This window comes from Lissotriton helveticus, chromosome 3_1 (genome assembly GCF_964261635.1).
Source record: "Lissotriton helveticus chromosome 3_1, aLisHel1.1, whole genome shotgun sequence".
Taxonomy (NCBI): domain Eukaryota; kingdom Metazoa; phylum Chordata; class Amphibia; order Caudata; family Salamandridae; genus Lissotriton; species Lissotriton helveticus.
The window spans coordinates 131,947,712-131,967,860 of record NC_136061.1 but is presented as its reverse complement, the minus strand read 5'-3'; the positions used below and the strand labels follow the sequence as shown (position 1 = coordinate 131,967,860).

Here is a 20,149-nt window from a genome sequence, read left to right as displayed (position 1 = left end):
AATAATATTGGTTATAATGATTTGGTGCAAATGCTGCAGAAATAGAAAAAGGTACACTATTAATGAGAAAACAAAGAAAAGAAAAGTTGATGAAATTCAAATGGAAGAGTTAAAGGGAGACATATACAAGAGAATGAAAGTCTATCAGAAGAAAAAGAATGAAAGTCTATAAAAAGAAAACTCCCCAAGTAATTGAAGAAATTGAATTGGGAGAGTGTTGAAGTTGGCATCTGGTTCCTTAATTTGTAATGATATAAAATATCATCAAAGAGGGGATTGATGGAGCAAGGTTTCACATATACCGAAACTTGCTTGGACTCAACCCTCTCAAATTAACTTGTAATATATTAATCAATATGTTTTGTTTACTAATATTTGCACAAACACGACATTTCTAGTACCTAGGGAAAGCTCGTCTATGTGCTCTTACTAACAGTAACTCAATTGCATTAAAATATCCGCTGCAACGCGGAAATTTCACTTCGCATGCGTCTGTCACACGTGACATGACGTCTTCTCTGCTTTGGTGGGAAATCTTTGCTTCTGCGCACTAGAACTAAAGATGGCTGCTCTATGTTTCACATGCTAATGCTTATGCTGCTGCTAGAACTAAACATTGTTCGTTCTGCCTAACCATTAATGCCATAGTTAAAATAAAGTAATGGGAATAGAGTAGACATCAAAGGTATACAGTGCATTCATTTATTTTTATATTCTAATATGTTTCTTTTTGACTTTGCTACTAGCTCATACTTTGGGCCTGACCATTGTCTCATCCTCCATCTTGGATGATGCTGCACATGCGCCCTCTGACTCTAAAATTGCTGAAGCATTGGCATTGAAACCCTGCCAAGAAGCATCTTACCCACAATGTTCCTAGGAATCTGCTCTACTGACCTCTGAAGAGGAAGCAAGAAGACTCAAATAAATACAATGTATATGATTTGTATGCCAATATTGTTGGGCGGAATAAAGTAATGGGAAAATAAATTGTGGGTGGAGATTCAATCAAAATGAATCGAACTGAAATTACATCATCTTAGTATGATGTGATGACCTCTCCTCGTCTTTCCAACCAATCACTGAAGGTGAACACATAGATTTGCAACATTTAGGAGTGGTACATTGCCCGCAAAATAGTATAACTAAGGTAGGTTTAGATAGAGAAATTGTCCGACTTGTCCGAAAAGCTGACCTGTCACTGACCCAACGCACTCAATAGGCGATTGAGAACAGAGGTGCTGGCGGAGCACTCTGTCAGAAGAATCGAATACCCAGTCGGGGTACTAATTGGCTTTCCTAGAGAGAGGGGTGTGACGCTGGCGTTGCACTTAGCTGAGGTCACCCGTCCTGATCTTCACCGGTCTTGTCCCCTGGGCACCTGATTAGTCGGGAGCCTGGTCCTAATCTCTTTGCCCCAGCCCATGACCAGGATTGGTCATTGCACCATTCTAGGTAAATATAATCTGTGTGGTATGTCCTTGTGCTATTTTCCTTTCTCCTCCTTCCCAGGTACCAATGTCTATGTAGAGTGGCTGGAGTTATTTGGCGTAAAGTGGTTGGAGGTATTTGGCGTAGAGTGGTTGGAGGTATTTGGCGTAGAGTGGTTCTCCCTGAGATTAACTGCAGCAGGCACGGTGAGGATTCATGAGAGAGAAAGTGATCAGAGAACGAGATAGAATGGATGGCTAGAAATAGAGAGACTGTGCGAGTGTCTGATGGTAGTGCACTGGTTTGACCATTTTTGTCAGGACTTTGGTTCTCCAGTGTAGCCCTGCTCGCAAAAAGGATCAGTTGAACACCGTGCAGAAAGGTGCAGGTCTTAATTACGCAAAGTTAGTGAACTACTATCAATGCTGAAAAGCCATGTTGTGGTTAACAAGTCACATATGGTTGTCTTGTCAACCAGAAATAGATATCCGGTGGGGCAATCTTTAGCGATATGCTCCGTGCTGGGGATGCCATCTGGACTAGTTATAGGATTTCTGGGGCCCGGGCAGGAAGGGAACATCTGAGGCCCCTCTCATTTGCATACAAGACCACTAGAAATGCCATCAACTGAATATTAATCTTCTAGCATTGTTGAATTGACTGCAAGAAGCAACTTTCCAGGTGCGAAAAACAAAAAACAAAATAATAATAATAACCCTAACAAAATAATTATATATTTTAAAGTGTTAAGTAGAAATACAATATTTTAGTCAGACTGGATGGCAAGCTTTCCTTTGGTCACTACAAAACATATGCGTTTGCTCAACTGTTAACAAATTGTTTTTAAATGAGTACATTATGTATGATTGAAATATTTATATGGTACAAACCTATCCAAAAGGCAGAGAGACTTGTTCCGGTTAAAGGCAAACACACAGTCAACAAGTGATAAGAGGGATAGCTGGTGTGTGGACTGTTACTGCATCATGATATATTTTTCTTTAAAGAGGTGAATATTCAGCTGTTGTCTAAAATGGAGCTGGTTTGAGGTTGTCTGGATGGAAATGCGGGCATTGTTCCAGATTCCTAGTGCATAAATGGAGAAGGCATTTTGCCCCGGGGTTTTTTGCACAACTCCTGTCTCTTGCCTGAAGGTCTCCTGGCTTTAGGTGTATGGAGATCCAGTAGAGCTGGAGATTGTCATCCAAGTAGGCAGGAGTGCCACTTGTCATGCTTTGTAGAAGATGAATTTGAAGATGATGCAGGTTGGTCAGGGGAGTTTGTGGATGTAAATCAAGGCAGGGGAACATGGTTATATTTCTTCAGGCCCGAACGAGGCAACCTGGAGCTTATATGATGCCCTTAAAGATGACCAGAGAAGATTACAATTCCAAGATGGCTTCCCAGATACCCAGTGCAAGATACGGTGTGTGGCACAGAAGATTTTTGATCAAGAAAGATATGAAATTAATTGAAAAGAAAGAAAAAAAAAGTTCAAAATAGCCTGACTTCTATTATAGGCATAAATCATGTCACTGCAAAATTAAGCAATAGGATCTGGTGAGATAAATCGGAGTTCTGATACCTTTACCCTTTATTTGAAAGAGTGCAGTACAAACAAATCATTCATATTTAAGGTTTTCTACGTCAGCCATTAGCATTTAGGGAAAATTTACATTGTTAAATGTGAAATTACCAGAACACAAGGATATAATAGCTAAACGTTTTCAATGGCATGTGCTCCGAGCTATGGCTACAAAAGCGATATCAATCCCTTCTGCTTCCTTTAGGTTCTGATACTAATTATAAGTATATACTTAGGATGTTTCAGACTGCAGTCCCATCTTTTAAATCAGAATAATGCGGATTTAATTAACACTTGGGATATATCCTTTCACCTGTACATAATGATTTGCCCCAATTTATCAACACCTAGAAAGCAAGTCCAAATTAGATTTCCCACTTTTCCTAGAGAAAAATACCAGTCAACTGTTCACGTTTTAAGTTTCTGCAAACGCTAGAGCATGATACTTAAATAGAACTTTGAATAAAAGCGTGTCTTTTCATTCTTAACTTGTCCCTTCTGTCTCGGTTGAATTAAAGTATCAAGCAGGGATTATTAAGGCAGCTGTAGAGCACATTTTAAAGTGACTTCTTATATTTACTGTTTTAGGTATGTGCAAATAAAGCGTCAAAATACCAGCTCTAAGTGATGTTCCAAATTTGGTACCGGCTGGGACATTCAAATACATGCCATGTAGGTAAAAATCCAGGCCGGGAGCAGCCCTAGAGTAAATGCAATAAAAATTCATATCGTTGTGGACGAGAGGGAACACGAAGACGTTGAAGCTGGCGAAGCATACCTTTTTGGAGTCAACCATCGTATTGACCCGCTGTCGATTGCTGAAGCCCTCGCATCCATTTTTGAACGTCAACTACCATATTGGAAGAATACCAGATACAGGAATCACAATACATGAACAAAGACCGATATAACGGTCATTGAAGCCTTGGCTGCAGGGTGTGAACTGCTGATATTTGATAGAAATATCAAGGGGGATCGGAAATTTTTCACTCTTTGCGTGTGAACTTTGTTAAGTCTGCCCTGAGGAAGCCCCCTGTGGGGCGAAACGCGTTGGCTGTTTTTTGATGGGCTTGTGACATCTCTTGACACTCTGTATGACGATGAGACAAGATTAAAAGAATTGTGACTAAGAAACAAAGAAGGAATTCGGATCAATTTACTATATGTGCATTTATGCTCTAAACTTTGTTTTGTTGCCTCTCTATATGTCGTATGTTGTTTAGCAATAAAATTATGCTGCAATCCTTACTCACTAACTGGGCCCTTTTCTTGGGACTAACAATGCTGTACTGTGACTGCGAGGCTCCAGGAAGGAGTGCAGTCCATTAGGGTAGACACACTGCCAGTATTTTACTGGCATGGCCAGCATTATCATTTCTAAACCAAAAGAAAACTTTGAAAAAAGAGCAAAAGCTGGAATATTTCTAGGTTTTCTACAGGAGGACAAAGGCTGCTTTGCCTATATTAGGCCCTTGTCTGTAGCCCACTGAGCAAAACAATGATGGCCTTTTTGTTCTCAGCAGAGCAAAGTCACAACAGAATTTCTTGGGATAGAGCTAAATAAAACAAAAAATCTTAGGTATTCTAATGAACTAAAATCTCTCAAATTGGAACTGCACAGTGTACTATGATGTATTATGTTCTGTTAAAATCAGGGAACCCAAACAAAGATACTTCACTCACCATATCTCCCAAGCTTTGACTATGTTGAATTATTCCGCACAGTATCTGAACCACACTCTCCTTCAGCTACCTTACAACACTTCAAGCAACTATGTGATAACCTTGATGACTTCTGCTTCAACAAGTATAAACTAATGTGCGAAAATATTTTTGCAGAAAAATATCCTACACCTGATAACCTTCCTATGAAAACCTACCACATCCAAACTGTGAATAAACTCCTTCACACGAAGTGATGGGAGCCAATCTAGATGGCAGTTTTACAAGCTGATGTCTAACCAACCTATGCAAAACTAAATTCATGAAATGTCTTTTCTCTTTTCTAAAAACATAACTGCTGGATTTGTTTAACTGTTCTTTACAACAAGGTATTTTTCTAGCACCTAGAAAACTGCCAATGTGAAATCCCATTAAACCTTGGCCAACGAGAGCTCAACAACTTTCAGCTAATCTCCCTTCTACCATTTCATGGACAACAGTAGGAGAAAACATGGTGTAAACAGCTCAAGCAGTTTGTCGAAGACAGTAATCTTTAGGATTGTTTTCTATCCAGATTCCAGCAAGTATAACAGCACGGAACTGGGGGTTCTAGGGCTTTTGGGTGACCTAATTTGATGTCTGGTAAACAATGGTGTTGGGGCACTGGTACTTCTAAACCTAGAAGCAGCCTTCAATTCCATGGATCATTCTATCCTGAAAAGCCCCTAGATGTAGTCGGGCTGGGAGGCCCAGTCAAAAAATTAATTATATCATTTCTATCCGCAGATCATTAAGATACCACTTTTTCATTTCACACCTAGGTAAATAAACTGTGGGGTCCTGCAGTGGCCAATCCTATCCCCACTGCTTTTTAATTCACTGTTTTACAACTAAGGACCAGTTTCTTTATTAGCAGGACAATACTCAATTCATATTTAGCTTGTCTATTGCAGAGGTAAATATAAACTTTGCAGAAGATGGAAAAGCATTGGCCAACATGCTGCATTTTAGCACACTGGTGGATGTCTTCTAACTTCTTTAAGATAAATCCTACTAAAACCAAGGGAAGCTAATACCAAACGATATCCTTGCTGTACTGAAAACCTTCTCCATTTCCTCCTAAGGTCATAGGCAATCTTGGCATCCACCTCAAAACCAATCTATTACTTGAAACATAAGTGACAAATATGTACAGTATGGGCTTTGGTAATCTCAAAAGTTCGAAGAGCGTTTTACCATACAAGAAGAGCAACTGACACATACCAGTAGTGAACATCTTGATTCAATCTAGGTCGGATTACACAAGGCCATTTATTGAGCCATTCCAGAAAAACTCCTCTATCAACTTCAGCTTGTGCAAACTAATGCTGTTTGCCTCATATTTATAATCTCTAGACATGACAGGACCATTCCTAGTAAACCTGTACTGACTACCCATTTGATCTGGAGTTGCCTTCAAAGCCTTTATGATCATACATAAAATCTTAAATCACTACTGTTCTTCTTTTCTAATCTCTAATTGTTCACTTTATCAGTCATATTAAACCTTCTGCTCCACGAATCAGTTCTCACTAACCGTGGCACAAACTAGACCGCTTACATATGGTGACAAATCCTTCTCTTGTGTGGCTGTCACTCTGTGGAACTCTCTCCGAGCTGCCATGCGATCAGAAGCTATTTAATCAAATTAAGGAAAGACACCAAACTTGGTTTTAACAAATAGCTTTTTTTATCTCACGCTTTTTAGCAAGGTATGTTATCCACTTTAGCATTTAGAACTTTAGTGTAAGTGTGTTCTGTAAATAAATACAGCATACAATATCTGTTTTGTATCCAAGTCTTGGTGCAACCAAAATGAGAAAGCAAGGGTGCAAATGAAGAGCATTTATCTACGAAGTACATAACAATTGGGAACATATAAAATTGGACAGCCCGCTGCTGAATGCATGCCATCAACTCAACCCAGGTCGCATGTTTTGTGTGATGTAAACATACAAACACACACACACACACACACACACACACACACTTATTTTTTTCCAAAACAAATTGGTCTTTGTTGGTGGCACACACTCACAGCTGGTGCAGTAGTTTGAAACAGACAGTTTCCCTTAAAAATTCTAAATAAACAAATGCCACTGCACTCCGTGACCTTGGATCGTGAAGATTTTTTCTGTGCACAAACATCAAAGACCACCAACGCATTTCGACCAAATTGTGTTTGACATGGTTGAAAAACACGGTTTGGTCAAAACGTATCGGTGGTGTTTGCCATTTGTGCACAGAATAAATATTCACGATCCAAGGTCACTGGGTGCAGCAGCTTTTGTAGTCGTTATTGAACTGCCTGTGATATACATGTGTGTGTAGATATATATATATATATATATATATATATATATATTTCCCAAGTTTCCTTGTTGCAAGCAGCAGGTGAGTCACAAAACCTTTATTTGCACAAGAAGACGGAATTTCACCCGATTGTTTAAAACCTCCTGCCGACGCGCTTCGAAGCTTCGTGCTTCTTTTTCATAAGGCTCCGAATGAATTTGGACCTTAATTTGTTGTGAAAATATGCGGAGCCCACTTTAGGGTAAAAAAAGCTTCAAGAAACCACATGTCCAGAAGTGCATCATAAGGAGAAGGCACACCGGAAGCCTGTAAATTAATTAGCAAATGAGGGACAAGGGTCAGCTCAGTAAGACTGCAATAGAGCTGGTATGGCGGTTATCCTGACTGGGCTGGGGTATGCTAGAGCTTTTGAAGTGTCTATGGTAGCCCCTAGATATTGTTGTATGCTGGACGAGTGGAGGTGGGATTTGGTGAGGTTTACTGTGAATCCCAAGTCGTGAAGCACTTGGATTGTTTTGTGTGTGTGTTGCACACAGGTGCTGTGTTACCTGGCTTTTATGAGCCAGTCGTCCAGATGAGGGAAGACATGAATGTGCTGCCGTCATAATTAGGCCATAACTATGCTAGACACTTGGTGAAGACTCTGGGTGCTGTAGTCACCCCGAATGGGAGGACTTTGAATTGGTAGTGTTGTCCGTCTATGACGAACCGGAGATATTTTCTGTGAGTAGGGTGGATGGGAATATGAAAGTAGGCGTACTTTAAGTCCAGAGTTGAGAGAAAGTCGCCCTGTAGAAGCGGTGGGATAACCTGTTGGAGAGAGACCATGTGGAAGTGACCCGACTGAATGTAGAGGTTTAGGGGTCTGAGGTCCAATATGGGCCTGAGAGAGCAGTCTTCTTTTGGAATTAGGAAATAGAGGGAGTAAACCCCTGTGCCTTGATGAGGCAAGGGGACTGGTTCTATTGCATGTTTTTGTAATAGAGAACCTCTTGTTTGAGAAGTGTCAGATGTTCCGAGGACATTGGACGTTGTCTGGGATGAATATCTGGGGGAGGCAATAACCATATTGGATAATTTGTCTTACCCACTTGTATGTTGTGATTGAATTCCAGACAGGTAGGAACTGTGAGAGACGTCCCCCGACAGGAGTGGGATGATCGGGGGGAAGTCAATGTTTGGGGGTAGAGGAGTTGCGGTTATTGTTGCAGCAACCTCTTCCCTTACCATTGTTGCTACTGTAGCCTCCGCGAAAGCATCCTTTGGAGGATGTTTGAGTGAGGCTCCTATAGGAAGAGGAATGTTCTGAGCCAATGGTTTTGGAGCCAGCCCTATAGAAGGAGTAGCGAAAAGGCCCCCATGGACTTTCTAAAGATGTGTCAACTGAGGGCCTGAAAAGATGCTCTTGATCAAAGGGCTGATTTAGAATATCCGATTGCACCTCTTGTTTGATTCCAGAGACCTGGAGCCAAGCATGCCTGCGCAACAAAAGGCTAGTGTTAATGGCACGAGGTGTGGTATCCGCCGCGTCGAGCGCACATTCAATTGAGGTGTTTGTGATTAATTTCCCCTTTTGTATAAGGTCGTTAGCTTTTTGTTTGTACTGGTCAGGAAGGTGTTGCATGAGCTTTTCAAGCTCATCATAGTGCGCCCTGTTGTACCTGGCCAGTAAACTTGGGCATTGGCAATCCGCCAATTATTTGCAGCCTGTGACACACTATGTTTACCAGATGTGTCTATTTGTTTGTACTCCTTGTCAGGAGGGAGGGAGGGGTGTCGCCTATACTTGGACACCACAAGAGAATCTAAAGGGATTGACCTTTAATGTAAATTGGGTCTTTGAGAGCTTGCTTATACTTTTTGTCTACCCTGGTGTTGAGAATTTTGGCCATGACAGGGTCTTTAAACACTTCTGGAGCATGTTTGAGCATGCCCTTTGTCATTGGCAGGGTGCGCATGGATTTTTCGAGGGTGCAAAAGTTTCAAGTAAAAAATCCTCCTCTAAGGGACCAGAATGTAACTGTACCCCGTGGTATTGTGCAAACCCAATATTGTCATCAGGTGTGATGGCCTAGATGGATAGAGGTCCGGGTCATTATGTGGTTCGGGATCTGTGTTGTAGTCATCCAAAGTTTCTTCTTCGTGTGGGATGGTATGATCATCATCATCCCCATCTGGATCCATATTCCCACCCCCATCGGTATCATCATCTGGTATTTGAGGTGAAAAAGTATGTTGTGGGGAGTATGGTGAAGAAATTGTGTGGGTAAAATGTCTTTTTTCGGTGCCGAAGATTTTGGGTCAGAATGTTCTTTGGACCAAGCCTTTTTGCTTGGGCTCCTTAGGTTTAATAGGAGTTTGTGGTTCCGAGACGTTTTTCGGCTCCAACGATTTTTTATGCTCCAAGGCCGTGTTCGGCTCTGAAGATTTCTTCAGTTCAGACTGTTTGTCTTTGGTATGTTTTGACGCTGAGGTTTTCGGTGTCGGGCTGTCTTCGGTGCCGACGAAGTAGGGCGTGGCACATCTTTGGTCTTATACTTCGGCGCCGAAGGCGACTTTACGGCACCGGAATGGGGCTGGCTCGAGTCCGAGCCAGAAGGCTTGTCTTTAGGTGTCATAGCCGGGCCCGAGGGCGGGGTGCTTGAAACATGTTGCCTGCGTCGACCTGAGCCAGAGGGCAAAGGCGCTACCAGAGCCTTAGATTTGGGTTTTAGGAGAGGGGTTTCGGCACTCACGGACCGCTGAGCTGGGGTGACTGTCTCCTCTTCAACCTCGGAGTCATCGGTCTAGGAGACAGAGATGTCTTCTTCATCACCTTGTTGCTCCGGCTGGACATTGGAGCCTGCTCCGAAGATGTCCGGAATCGAGCTGTTTCGGCAAGACATTTCGTGACGTCGAGCCCGACGATCACGGATGGTTTTCTTCTACCTGAACGATACACAGGCCTCGCAGTTTCTGTCTACGTGCTCCGGGGAGAGGCAGAGATTACAAACCTCATGCAAGTTCGTGTGTGGGAACTTAGCACCACACCAGGGCATTTTTTAAAAACAGTCCTTTCCATTGACTGCAGGCGTAGTCGGCGCGGATAGTCCCAATGGCCCGCGTCGTAGATCGAGGAGTTTGTTTTTAAAGATGCGCGTCGAAAGGGAAACGCGATGGAGAAAATACCGGTGAGTGGAGAGGAATTGCGTGTCGAAGGGGCGGAAGGGGGTTCGAAACCGATGTTGACCCGGAGATCAACAAATCACATCCGAACCCGATGGCAGAAAAAAGCAATCTGGAGATGGGGTTGATACCCATGCGCACTATAGTCCTAAGGAGGAGTCACCTGCCTCGTGACTACAAAGACTTCTTCCAAGACAAAAACAAAGTGCAAACATTCGAGCCCAACACCAGATGGCGATCTATGCATAAGTATATGATCTACTGCTCATATTCCTAGAACACAATGTTTTTGCGGCCATTTCAGAGCTTCTACTGAGATTCAGCGTTGGAATTTTTACTAGTCGCGTTCTTCAAATATTTCCAACCGCTGCCGACGCGACGTTGTTGCAGAGCTCTCCATCTTCTTTGCTGAGTACCCTGAAAACAGAACGCCGGACGGAGACATCTTGCGGAACATGACTGGAAGCCTGACAGAAACCGGATGTCTGCAGTACCTTTTTCAGCTGGAATCAGAGAACACCTTCGGTGCCTGACGTCATTCCCAACGCCTTGCATCATCACGCACTGCGTGTCAAGGCTTCATCCTTCATTTTGAATTGGTATCACGTTTCTGCGCATATCATCCTACATTTGAATTGGTATCAACTACACGTCGATGCGTATATTAAGTTAGTTCCTCGCATATTAATATTTATTTCTCGTCGATGGGCACAACAACATATTTAATCGGAAATCACACGCCAATGAGCACAGCAATATAGATTAAAGTGCCCATTTTCCATTCACTCCGATGTGCATAACTGGGAACATTTCAATTTCAGACAATCTTATCAACAAGTGTGCACTTGAGTGGAACATTTATTATGTGGTTTTGTCCAAATTATTCATAGTGTATTGCACATCTTTCTTCACGCTGATGTGCACAGCTGAAAGCTTTTATTACATTGTTTATATCTAAAGTTATTCATAGTGTTTGCACATTTTTCTTCACGCTGATGTGCACAGCTAAAAACTTAAGTACAATTTATTTAGTATAAACTTTATTTATTTATTTGAGACACATACTATCTAAATTCTTCTGTCACATATTGACATTTACTAGTGTTTATATGCAGTTTGAACCTCCTGCAAAGTTTTTACAAGCTAAAGGAGATCCTCTCATTCCCTGGTCTAGATGGAAAGAGGATTTTTTAACTTATAAGAAAGCCATTGATGGAGAAAGAATGGGTAATGAATGAAAGAAAAACAAATATTACTACACTGTTTAGGTTCAGACGGTCAAGTGGTGTTTAGAACCTTAACTACTGTCTAAGAAGATTTGAGTACTTTTGAAGAAGATTTGGCCGTATGGAGTATAGTTTTAAACCTACAACTAGTATTGCACTCAATAAGTATTAGTTTTATACTTGTTCACAAAAATAATTTGAGTATTTTGATGATTTCTAACTGTGCTTAGAGCACTTGTTGTATCATACAATTTTGGGGTTTTCTCAGATGAAATGATCAGAGATCAAATTATAGTGAATGTCAGTAGTAAAAAAACACAACAACAACTCTGGGTATTGGGTAATCCTAATTTACATGATACCAGTGCTACTGCCAAGACTTTTGAGCAATCTGAAAGATGGATGAAGACTGAAGAGGTTAGTTCTAAGCATGAGAAAATTGTAGATGATGTGTGTGTTGTGAATGCTTCTCGGAAGCTTCATCAACTAGGGAAGAAAAGTGACAAAAATATTGTTTGCTACAGGTGTGGTAGTCTCAACCATGTAGCATCATTCCAACACTGTCCTGCTATTGGTAAAGAATGCATTAAATGTGGGAGAATTTGTCATTTTGCTAGGGTATGCAATGATAAAGAGAGTACTTAACAGAGGGAAAGTGTTTCCCAAGTGAACTAATGAGGTCTCGTGTGTGAGGTGTGCGTGTGAATCCACTAAGGAAACTGGGATTGTTGTATCTGTTGATGATATGTGTGCTAACAAAAGTGAAGTCATGAAGTCGCCTAAATGTGCTGTTCACTTTTTAGACAAGGATTTAGAAAGTATGGCTGACTCAGGGTCACCATGGTCAATCATTACTGAAAACTATTTTAATGAGAAATGTAGTGGATCCTTGACCAGTTGGGATTTGTGTGCCTTGGATGTCATAGCTCAAAGCTTTGATGGTTCCATTATCGATCTCATGGGTTATGTAGCTTCTGATGTCTATTCCAAAGAGAGGACAGCTTTCACCAAATTGTATGTGGTGAAGAACAGTGTTAATGTATTGAGTTGGAGGCACCAGTGGAAGTTGGGAATAATACTCAACTCTCGTAGCAAAGAACCTGATAATCAAAGATAACACTAGTGGGAAAGTGATTGAAGATGAATTTTCTGAAGATTTTTCTGAAAAGTTGGGAAAACGTAATGGTTTTGCCCATTTGATCAAGTTTAAACAAGGAGCATGTCCAGTTAAACAAAGGCTTAGGAATGTTCCTATAAATGTGAGAGAGGAGTTGGGTGGTGTCCTTAAGGAGATATTATAGGGAAGTATTATTGAAGAAGTAGAATCGTCAGAATGGGTTTCTCCAATTGTTTTAGCACGGAAACCAGATAAATCTTTGAGATTATGCATTGATCTCAGAGCTCTAAATGCTAATATTTTGGTAGACTGTCATCCTTCACCGAATATTAATGAAGTAGTGAGTATGCTTGGAGGTGCCACCATCTTTTCTACACTTGATCTTCGTTTTGCATACCATCAGATAGAACTGGCAGAAGAATCACATCATATGACTGCTTTTATCACTCCTCAGGGTCTGTATCAGTTTAAAAGGATGCCTTTTGGTCTCGCATCTGCAGCTTCTGTCTGCCAAAGGTCTATGTGTCACTTGTTCAAAGAGATGGAGTATTTCGTCAAATGTTTTCAAGATGATATTCTTATATTCTCTGGTGATAAGGCGGTACATTCTGACCATCTAAGAAAAGTGTGTGATGTTCTGAGAGAACATGGATTAACTCTCAAGAGGAATAAATGTAACTTGTATCGAGACTCAGTGGAATACCTAGGACACAGGTTATCTAAAGAAGGTATGATACCCAAATAAATCCCTTGTTGAAGCTATCCTTAATGCCCCTGATCCAGAATCGAAAGATAAACTGCTCTCTTTTCAGGTCTCTGCAAGTACTACAGTAAATGTATTAACAACTTTGCTTCCAAGATGGAACCTATGAGAGAACTTACAAGGACGAACGACGGATTTATCTGGGAAGAAAGACAGGAACAAGCCTTTGAGAGTATCAAGGCTGAAATGGTGACCGCTCCGACTTTAAGACCGTAGTGTATAAATAAGATTTGCATAGTTACAGTAGACGCAGGTTTGTATGGTTTGGGAGGGGTCTTGTCACAACAAGCTGGGAAAGAAGAGTGGAATGTAACATTCACTTCCACACCCTTAATGAGACAGGGAGACGCTATGCAGTTATTGAGAGAGTTATTAGCTTGTGTGTGGGCGGTAGAGCAGTTCCGCAACTATGTTTGGGGAGTTCGTTTTATTTTGAGAACAGGCTACTAGCCACTTGTTGCCATTTTGTTTCCTGAGGGTGGTCAAAAAACCTACTGCTCGCATATCACGGTTAATGTCTTGCTTGCAAGAGTACAATTTTGTGGTAGAACATGTACCAGGGAAAATTAATGTAACATCGGATTGTCTTTCCAGGTTGCCTCATAATTTTTTTTTTTTATTCTTTTTTATTAACATAATACAAAATAAACGTAAACATTAAGGAAAAGAAAAATCAAGCATCAGGTGAGTCACATTTTATTGTCGTGTTGGTCCGTACACCACAAGTACAGAATTACTTACAGGTATTTACGTAATATGGGATCATGGGGATTCTTGCGCATCCACTACCGCTCGTGGCGCATGTGGTTCACAGATATCTCCACGGTGGCTATTCAACGCCCCCCAGACCTTTCCCCATTTCTCCGGGCACCCCCTGGCTACATACACAGACTTTTCCCTGAACATACACCAGTCCAAGTCTTCGGCCCATCGGGAAACCCGGGGCAGTTGACCCGCACCCCACAGCTGGGCTATATTTTGTTTCGCCACCATGTATGCGAGTGTAGCCCATTGCCTCTGGCTTACATTTAGATCCGTAGGTTCCCACACATTCAGCAGGCACCTACGAGTCTCCAGACCACAGCTTTCCAAACTTTTCATGTTGGTGACACACCTTTTTGTGAATTTTTTTTCTGGGACACTGTTACGCGAGCAAGCACAGCGAGCTAGCCCGAACCACCCACAACCCCACACACACCCACAACCCACACCCTCCCACACACACAACCCCCCCGCACACACCCACACACACATGCAACCCCACACACAACCCCGCACACACACCCCACCCCCACAACCCCACAAACACCCCCACACACACACAAACCCACACACACAAACCACGCACCCCCCCCCAACCCCCGCCACCCCCACCCCCCCACATGCAACCCCACACATGCAACCCCACACACAGCCCCACAAACAGCCCCACACACTTCCCCACACACCCCCCACACACAACCCCACACACACACAACCCCCTCCCCCACCCCACCTGCGACAATACTGTACATATGCCCAGGACTCACATGCCTACCCTTGGTTTCTAAGGTGAGCACCTCTACCCTGTCTGTAGCCCCAGAGTTCACGGGACTATCCTCGGCCCCAGGGCAACTGTCCTACTGTACCCTGTCTGCCTCTGTCCATAGGTTACCAACTCAGACCACATGTTCTGTCACAATGGCAGTCTTTCCTTCCCTGCCTCACAACCCTTTCCTGCCTGGGTCCCAAGGATTACCCTCCTAACCGGTCTAGTTCCCAGACTTGATGTGCTACGAAGATAGAGGCAGGGCACAATGTGTCACTTCCCTGTTCCTATCCTTGTGATCGTCACCTCTGGATTTGATCCCCATGCCAATCCATCCTACCCAGCCTCAGCCCCAAAGGCATGTTTGCTTAGTCTTCTTTGGGCCCCAGCACCACCTTACCCTAAGCTGCCTTGACCATTGGGGAGAGTGAGCGACTAGGTGCATGTGCCCCCACCCTCCATCCGTAGGGCACGTACTCTTAGCATGTGTTCCAATGCCCTTGCCTCCTGCCTCGGTCTCCGGGGCACCTACTCACCCCCTCTTACTGAACCTTGTTCTAAAGGGCAACCATTTCCACCCAGTCATGGCATCGGCGCATCTACGGATATATATTGCACATATAAAACATTACTACATTGGAAAATGTGTTTATCTCATAAACTGCACAGAGAGAACTGAGAAATCACTAGAAATCACACCAGGCCCAAATATTTTAGCATGGTAACCTTGACTAACAAATGAGCCAGAAGGAATGTTGTAGCTCACCATTAATGTACTGGGGGAAACTATGCCATTTGGTAATGAAGGCAAAATTGTGCTTTTTAGAGACCCTTTGCAAGGTAAATGTGCCTCCACAATACAGTGTCGGGAAGGATGCTTCCGAATGGGACTTATAGGCCATTACTGGGAAAAGCCTTGACAAAGGCTTAATCCGAAAGCACTACACTTGTAGAAGGCCATTCTATCGTGGGATTCAATTATGCGCATATGCACAAGAGAAGTATTGTCCACCTTAACGCACAAGGAGGAGAAATGACAACCCTCTTGGGAGCGAGAGAGCAGTAACTGTGCCCCTTGTGACCCGGGAACATGAGTAATAACGCCCTTCGTGACACACAAACAAGAAAACCCTTTAACTCTGACTCTTGCTCCCAGGTTTGCTACATCTGTTGCCAGGGCTTGCTCCATTATTGTGCCTTGTATCGTCAATAACTGCATCTATCGGTTGGAAATGTGGGCAAGCTGGTCTACAAAAAAGTAGATTGCAAGTAAAAAAGAAAAAAGAAGACACATTTTAAAAAATATACACTACAAAGTAAGTGTGTGGCAAGAAAAAAACCTTGATAACCCATATGTGTAACTTGCCCTCTACCCCAAACACTAATTTGAGCCGCAGTTAGAACAGTCGTGTATCCTCTCATAAAACCGATAAAAAGTGATAGGCTGGACCCTGTGAATTTTTCAAATGTCGATCTTTGTATGGATGAACGGTAGGTATTCCCGTAATCCTCATTACATTGCAGTCTCGATGGTGAGCCTTTATTAGTGCTTGTTTGTGCGCAGTAGGGCTGTCCTCCCGGACCGGCCTTCAGAAACAAGCACCGACATTAGTAGTTTGGCCTGCAAGCGCTTACTGGCCAAAGCATCGACTGGTTGAAGCCTGGTGAATAATGCCCGGTGGTTAATGCCCCTGCAGGTGAGAATCCCTCAATGGCTGAAGTTCGGCAGTTAATACCAATGCAGGGGAGAAATTCCCCCATTTCGAGGAGGATTTGGATGTGCATTGCGCTCGAGTGATAATGTTATCGCTGAAACAGGATTTTTACATTTACGTCACGGCTGGGGGCCCTTGTCTACTGGGACAATTTTTGCTTAGAAGCCTTTGTTTGCTGAGTTGTAAAGCAGCGAAGTGTGTGGGTGGGTGGTAGGATAGGTGGCCTCGGTTAGGCTGATTGGACTCCTGACCACGAGGTTCCGTTGCTACTCCGCCTGCACGATATAAACACTGAGCGAGGCTGGAGTCACATTCCCCGATATCGGCCGCCCCTGACATCATCGCATCGCACGACACACCTACGCATGGGGCGCGACACAGTAACGTGTCGCGCCACACAGTATGGAAAGCTGTGCTCCAGACGGATAGCCACACCTAGCACCTCTTTCATCTCGTCATGAACTTTCATCCAATACACCTGAATCACCCCATAATGCCAAAGAATATGTACGAAGGTGCCAGGCTCTCCGCATTCCCTCCTACAATCTCCACTCTCCACTCGTCCCATACGCACCAATCAGGGTCCTGTGATATATGATCTATGCAAGATCTTTAGTTGCACCAAGCGAAGCCTCATTTGAATCGCCACTACTTTCGAGGAGGAGACTGCCACCACCCAATCTCTTCATCCAACTCCAGCCCATCTGCATTCAACTGCTCTCTAATACATCCCAACAGGTTCTCCATATTATTGATTAACTTCTTATATATTAAGGAGATAGTCTTCTTGGGAAGGTGCCCATCAAGTATCCGATCTTCAAGAGGGGAAGCCTCCGGAATTGTGGCACCTCTAGGTACATGAGCCAGGTGTGCCTGTATCGATAATGTTCATTATCATGCATACTATGCTGTTGTTTAAGAAAGTCAAACGTATGCATCTCCCCTCCTCCCCACACATCCTTTATCTGGGCAATCCCTATAAGTTCCCACTTGTCAAACCCCTTGGTCTTCCACAGGCTCCCAAGTTTCTCTGAACTAAACAGAGGGGTTGCCAAGGTCAATTTACCCTCCCAACCTATTAGCGGCGTGCCACACCTGTACCACATGCGCCGTCGGGCCTGTCAAATCAAATCGCCCTTGCTTGGCGTACAGAGCTCTGTTAATATCTCCGCCCGGTGCCAGTCCGCGGTCCATTGCGTATCCCGGGTCTTCCGTAAATCCGGGAGTCCAATTCCCCCGTCGTATCACAGGAGAGTTAATTTCACGAACGCTATTTGGGGTCTGCCGTCCCAGAGAAGTTGTCTCTGGAGAGCGTCAACTTCCTTGAAATAGGAGGCCAGCACCGGGTCCATCGAGTTCTGTAATGCGTATAAAAATCTAGGCAAGGCCATCATCTTGAACAACGTCGCCCTTCCAAGTAATGAAAGCGGAAGGGCTCTCCAGCGCTCCACATCTTTCCTAAACCTAATCCAAGGGGAGACCAAATTATTGGTGTATCTAAGCTTCGGGTCAAGCGTTATATATATATACCCAGATATTTAAACCCTGTCGACTATCTGGATGAGGCAAGACTTCGGAATCACCGGGGGCCTGCCCGCAAGGACAAAAAGCACCGACTTCGACCAGTTCATAGCAAACCCAGAGTATCTACCGAAAACGGCAAGCACATCCAGGAAACAAATCAAAGATGCTCTTGGGTTGTTAAGGTATAACGAAATATCATCAGCGTATAGCGAGATTTTATTTTCCCAGCCTGGCGTCCACCTCAAGCCTCATATCGTTCGATCCCATCTGACCCACGCCACCAGCGGCTCCAGTGCAAGCGCCAAAAGAAGCAGGGACAGTGGGCATCCCTGTCTCGTGCCCCTCTGCAGTGAAAAATCACTTGATCTACAGTTATTGACTATCACTCTCGCCAGGGGATTAGAATATAGCAGCTGCACCCACCCAATGAACTCTTATCCAAAACCCAGCTTCGATAGAACCGCAGGTTGCCTCTTAATTTAAATTAATAAAGGGACGATGTAGAGATTGTGGCCAGTATTGAGGAAGTGGTGTCAGGGAGATTTGGCACTATTTCTGAAGAGATGTGGGGAAATGCTATGGAGAATGATAATTTGCTTCTTTGCGCAAAGCCTCCTGGCATAGGGTCCACGACCCTACCCCGCCCTGTTTGTTGGCGCACCACATGGCGGTGGTGTTGTCCGTGAACACCTGCACTACACTTCCCCGGACAGAGGGAAGTAATGCCTTCAGTACAAGCCGGATCGCCCGCAGCTCCAGAAGGTTGATGTGGAGCCGGGACTCCGCCGGAGACCAGAGTCTTCTGATCTCCGCCTCTCCCATGTGCACCCCCCCCCAGCCCAGGAGGGACGCAACCGGTTGGGGAAGGGAGAGGGATCTGCCGCTGACCCAATCGCGGTCCGTGAGCCACCATTGCAACTGTCTCGCAGTGCCCTCCTAGATCTGGACATGGTCAGACAGGTTGCGCTGATGCTGGGCCCACTGAAACTTCAGGTCCGTCTGCAGAGCCCGCATCCGCCACCTGGCGTGATGCACCAGAAGGATGCAGGAGGCCATCAGCCCCAGAAACCGCAGCGTCAACCTGACCGAGACCCTGGATAAAGGCTGAACGATCTGAATCAGAGGCTGAATATCCCGAACCCGCTGTTCAGGAGGATAAACCCGAAACTGCGCCGAATCCAGGACCGCTCCAATGAAGCGGAACCTTTGAGAGGGACACAGGTGTAACCGGCACATTGATGGAAAACCCCAGCAAGTGCAGGAGGTCGGCCGTAGTCTGAAGGTGGCTGACTAATGTCTGGGGCGAGCCCGCCTTCAACAACCAGTAGTCGAGGTAGGGGAATACTGACACCCCTAACCTGCGCAGATGAGCTGCGACCACCGCCATCACTTTTGTGAACACCCGTGGGGCACTGGTAAGGCCAAAGGGGAGCATAGTGAACTGGAAGTGCTCGTGGCCTACCATGAACCGCCGGTAACGCCGGCAGGATGGGGATGTGGAAATACGGGTCCTGCAAGTCCAGCGCTACCATCCAGTCTCCGGGGTCCAGGGCAGCTAAGGCCTGAGCCAGAGTCAGCATCTTGAACTTCTCCTTCCGGAGGAAGCCGTTGATGTTCCGTAGGTCCAAGATAGGGCGTAGTCCCCCTTTGCCTTTCTTGGGAACCAGAAAGTAGTGGGAATAGCAACCACACCCTACTTCTGGCCCAGGAACGCGCTCGATGGCCCCCTTGGCCAAGAGGGCCGACAGTTCCTCTAGCAGAAGTTGCAAGTGATCCCCCGACACGCAGTGGCACTGCGGTGGCATGGCTGGAGGGGTTGCCTCGAAGGGGAGGGATTAGCCCCTTTGGACGATTTGCAGCACCCACCTGTTCGAAGTGATGGTGCGCCAGTGAAGGAGGTGATGGCGGACCCTGCCCCCCACTGGCGTTAAATGGGCCTCAAAGCTCGGACTAGGAGGACTTTGAGGCAGATGCTGCGGAGGTGGGTGTGGACTGGCCGCGCCGTTGTCCCCTGGCACCGCCACGGCAGTTAGCACGTCCGCCGCCGCGCTGAACGTGAAGGGGCGCCCCTTCCTTGGCCA

General features: G+C 44.6%; 1 protein-coding gene across 4 annotated transcripts in view; it reads left to right on the top strand.

The window, feature by feature from the left end:
- SUMF2 (sulfatase modifying factor 2) overlaps positions 1 to 20,149 on the top strand; it is a 292,583-nt gene that overhangs the window by 220,757 nt on the left and 51,677 nt on the right. The window contains exon 9 of one of the 4 annotated variants that reach the window (XM_078679388.1): positions 3,605 to 4,221. The exons of 2 other annotated variants lie outside the window; for them this stretch is intronic. In XM_078679388.1, coding sequence (XP_078535514.1) covers positions 3,605 to 3,644 — 40 coding nt within the window. In that variant the 3' untranslated portion in view covers positions 3,645 to 4,221. Of the gene's footprint in view, positions 1 to 746; positions 957 to 3,604; positions 4,222 to 20,149 lie in introns of those variants that run through there. One more of the 4 variants, XM_078679387.1, reaches the window with a different exon arrangement.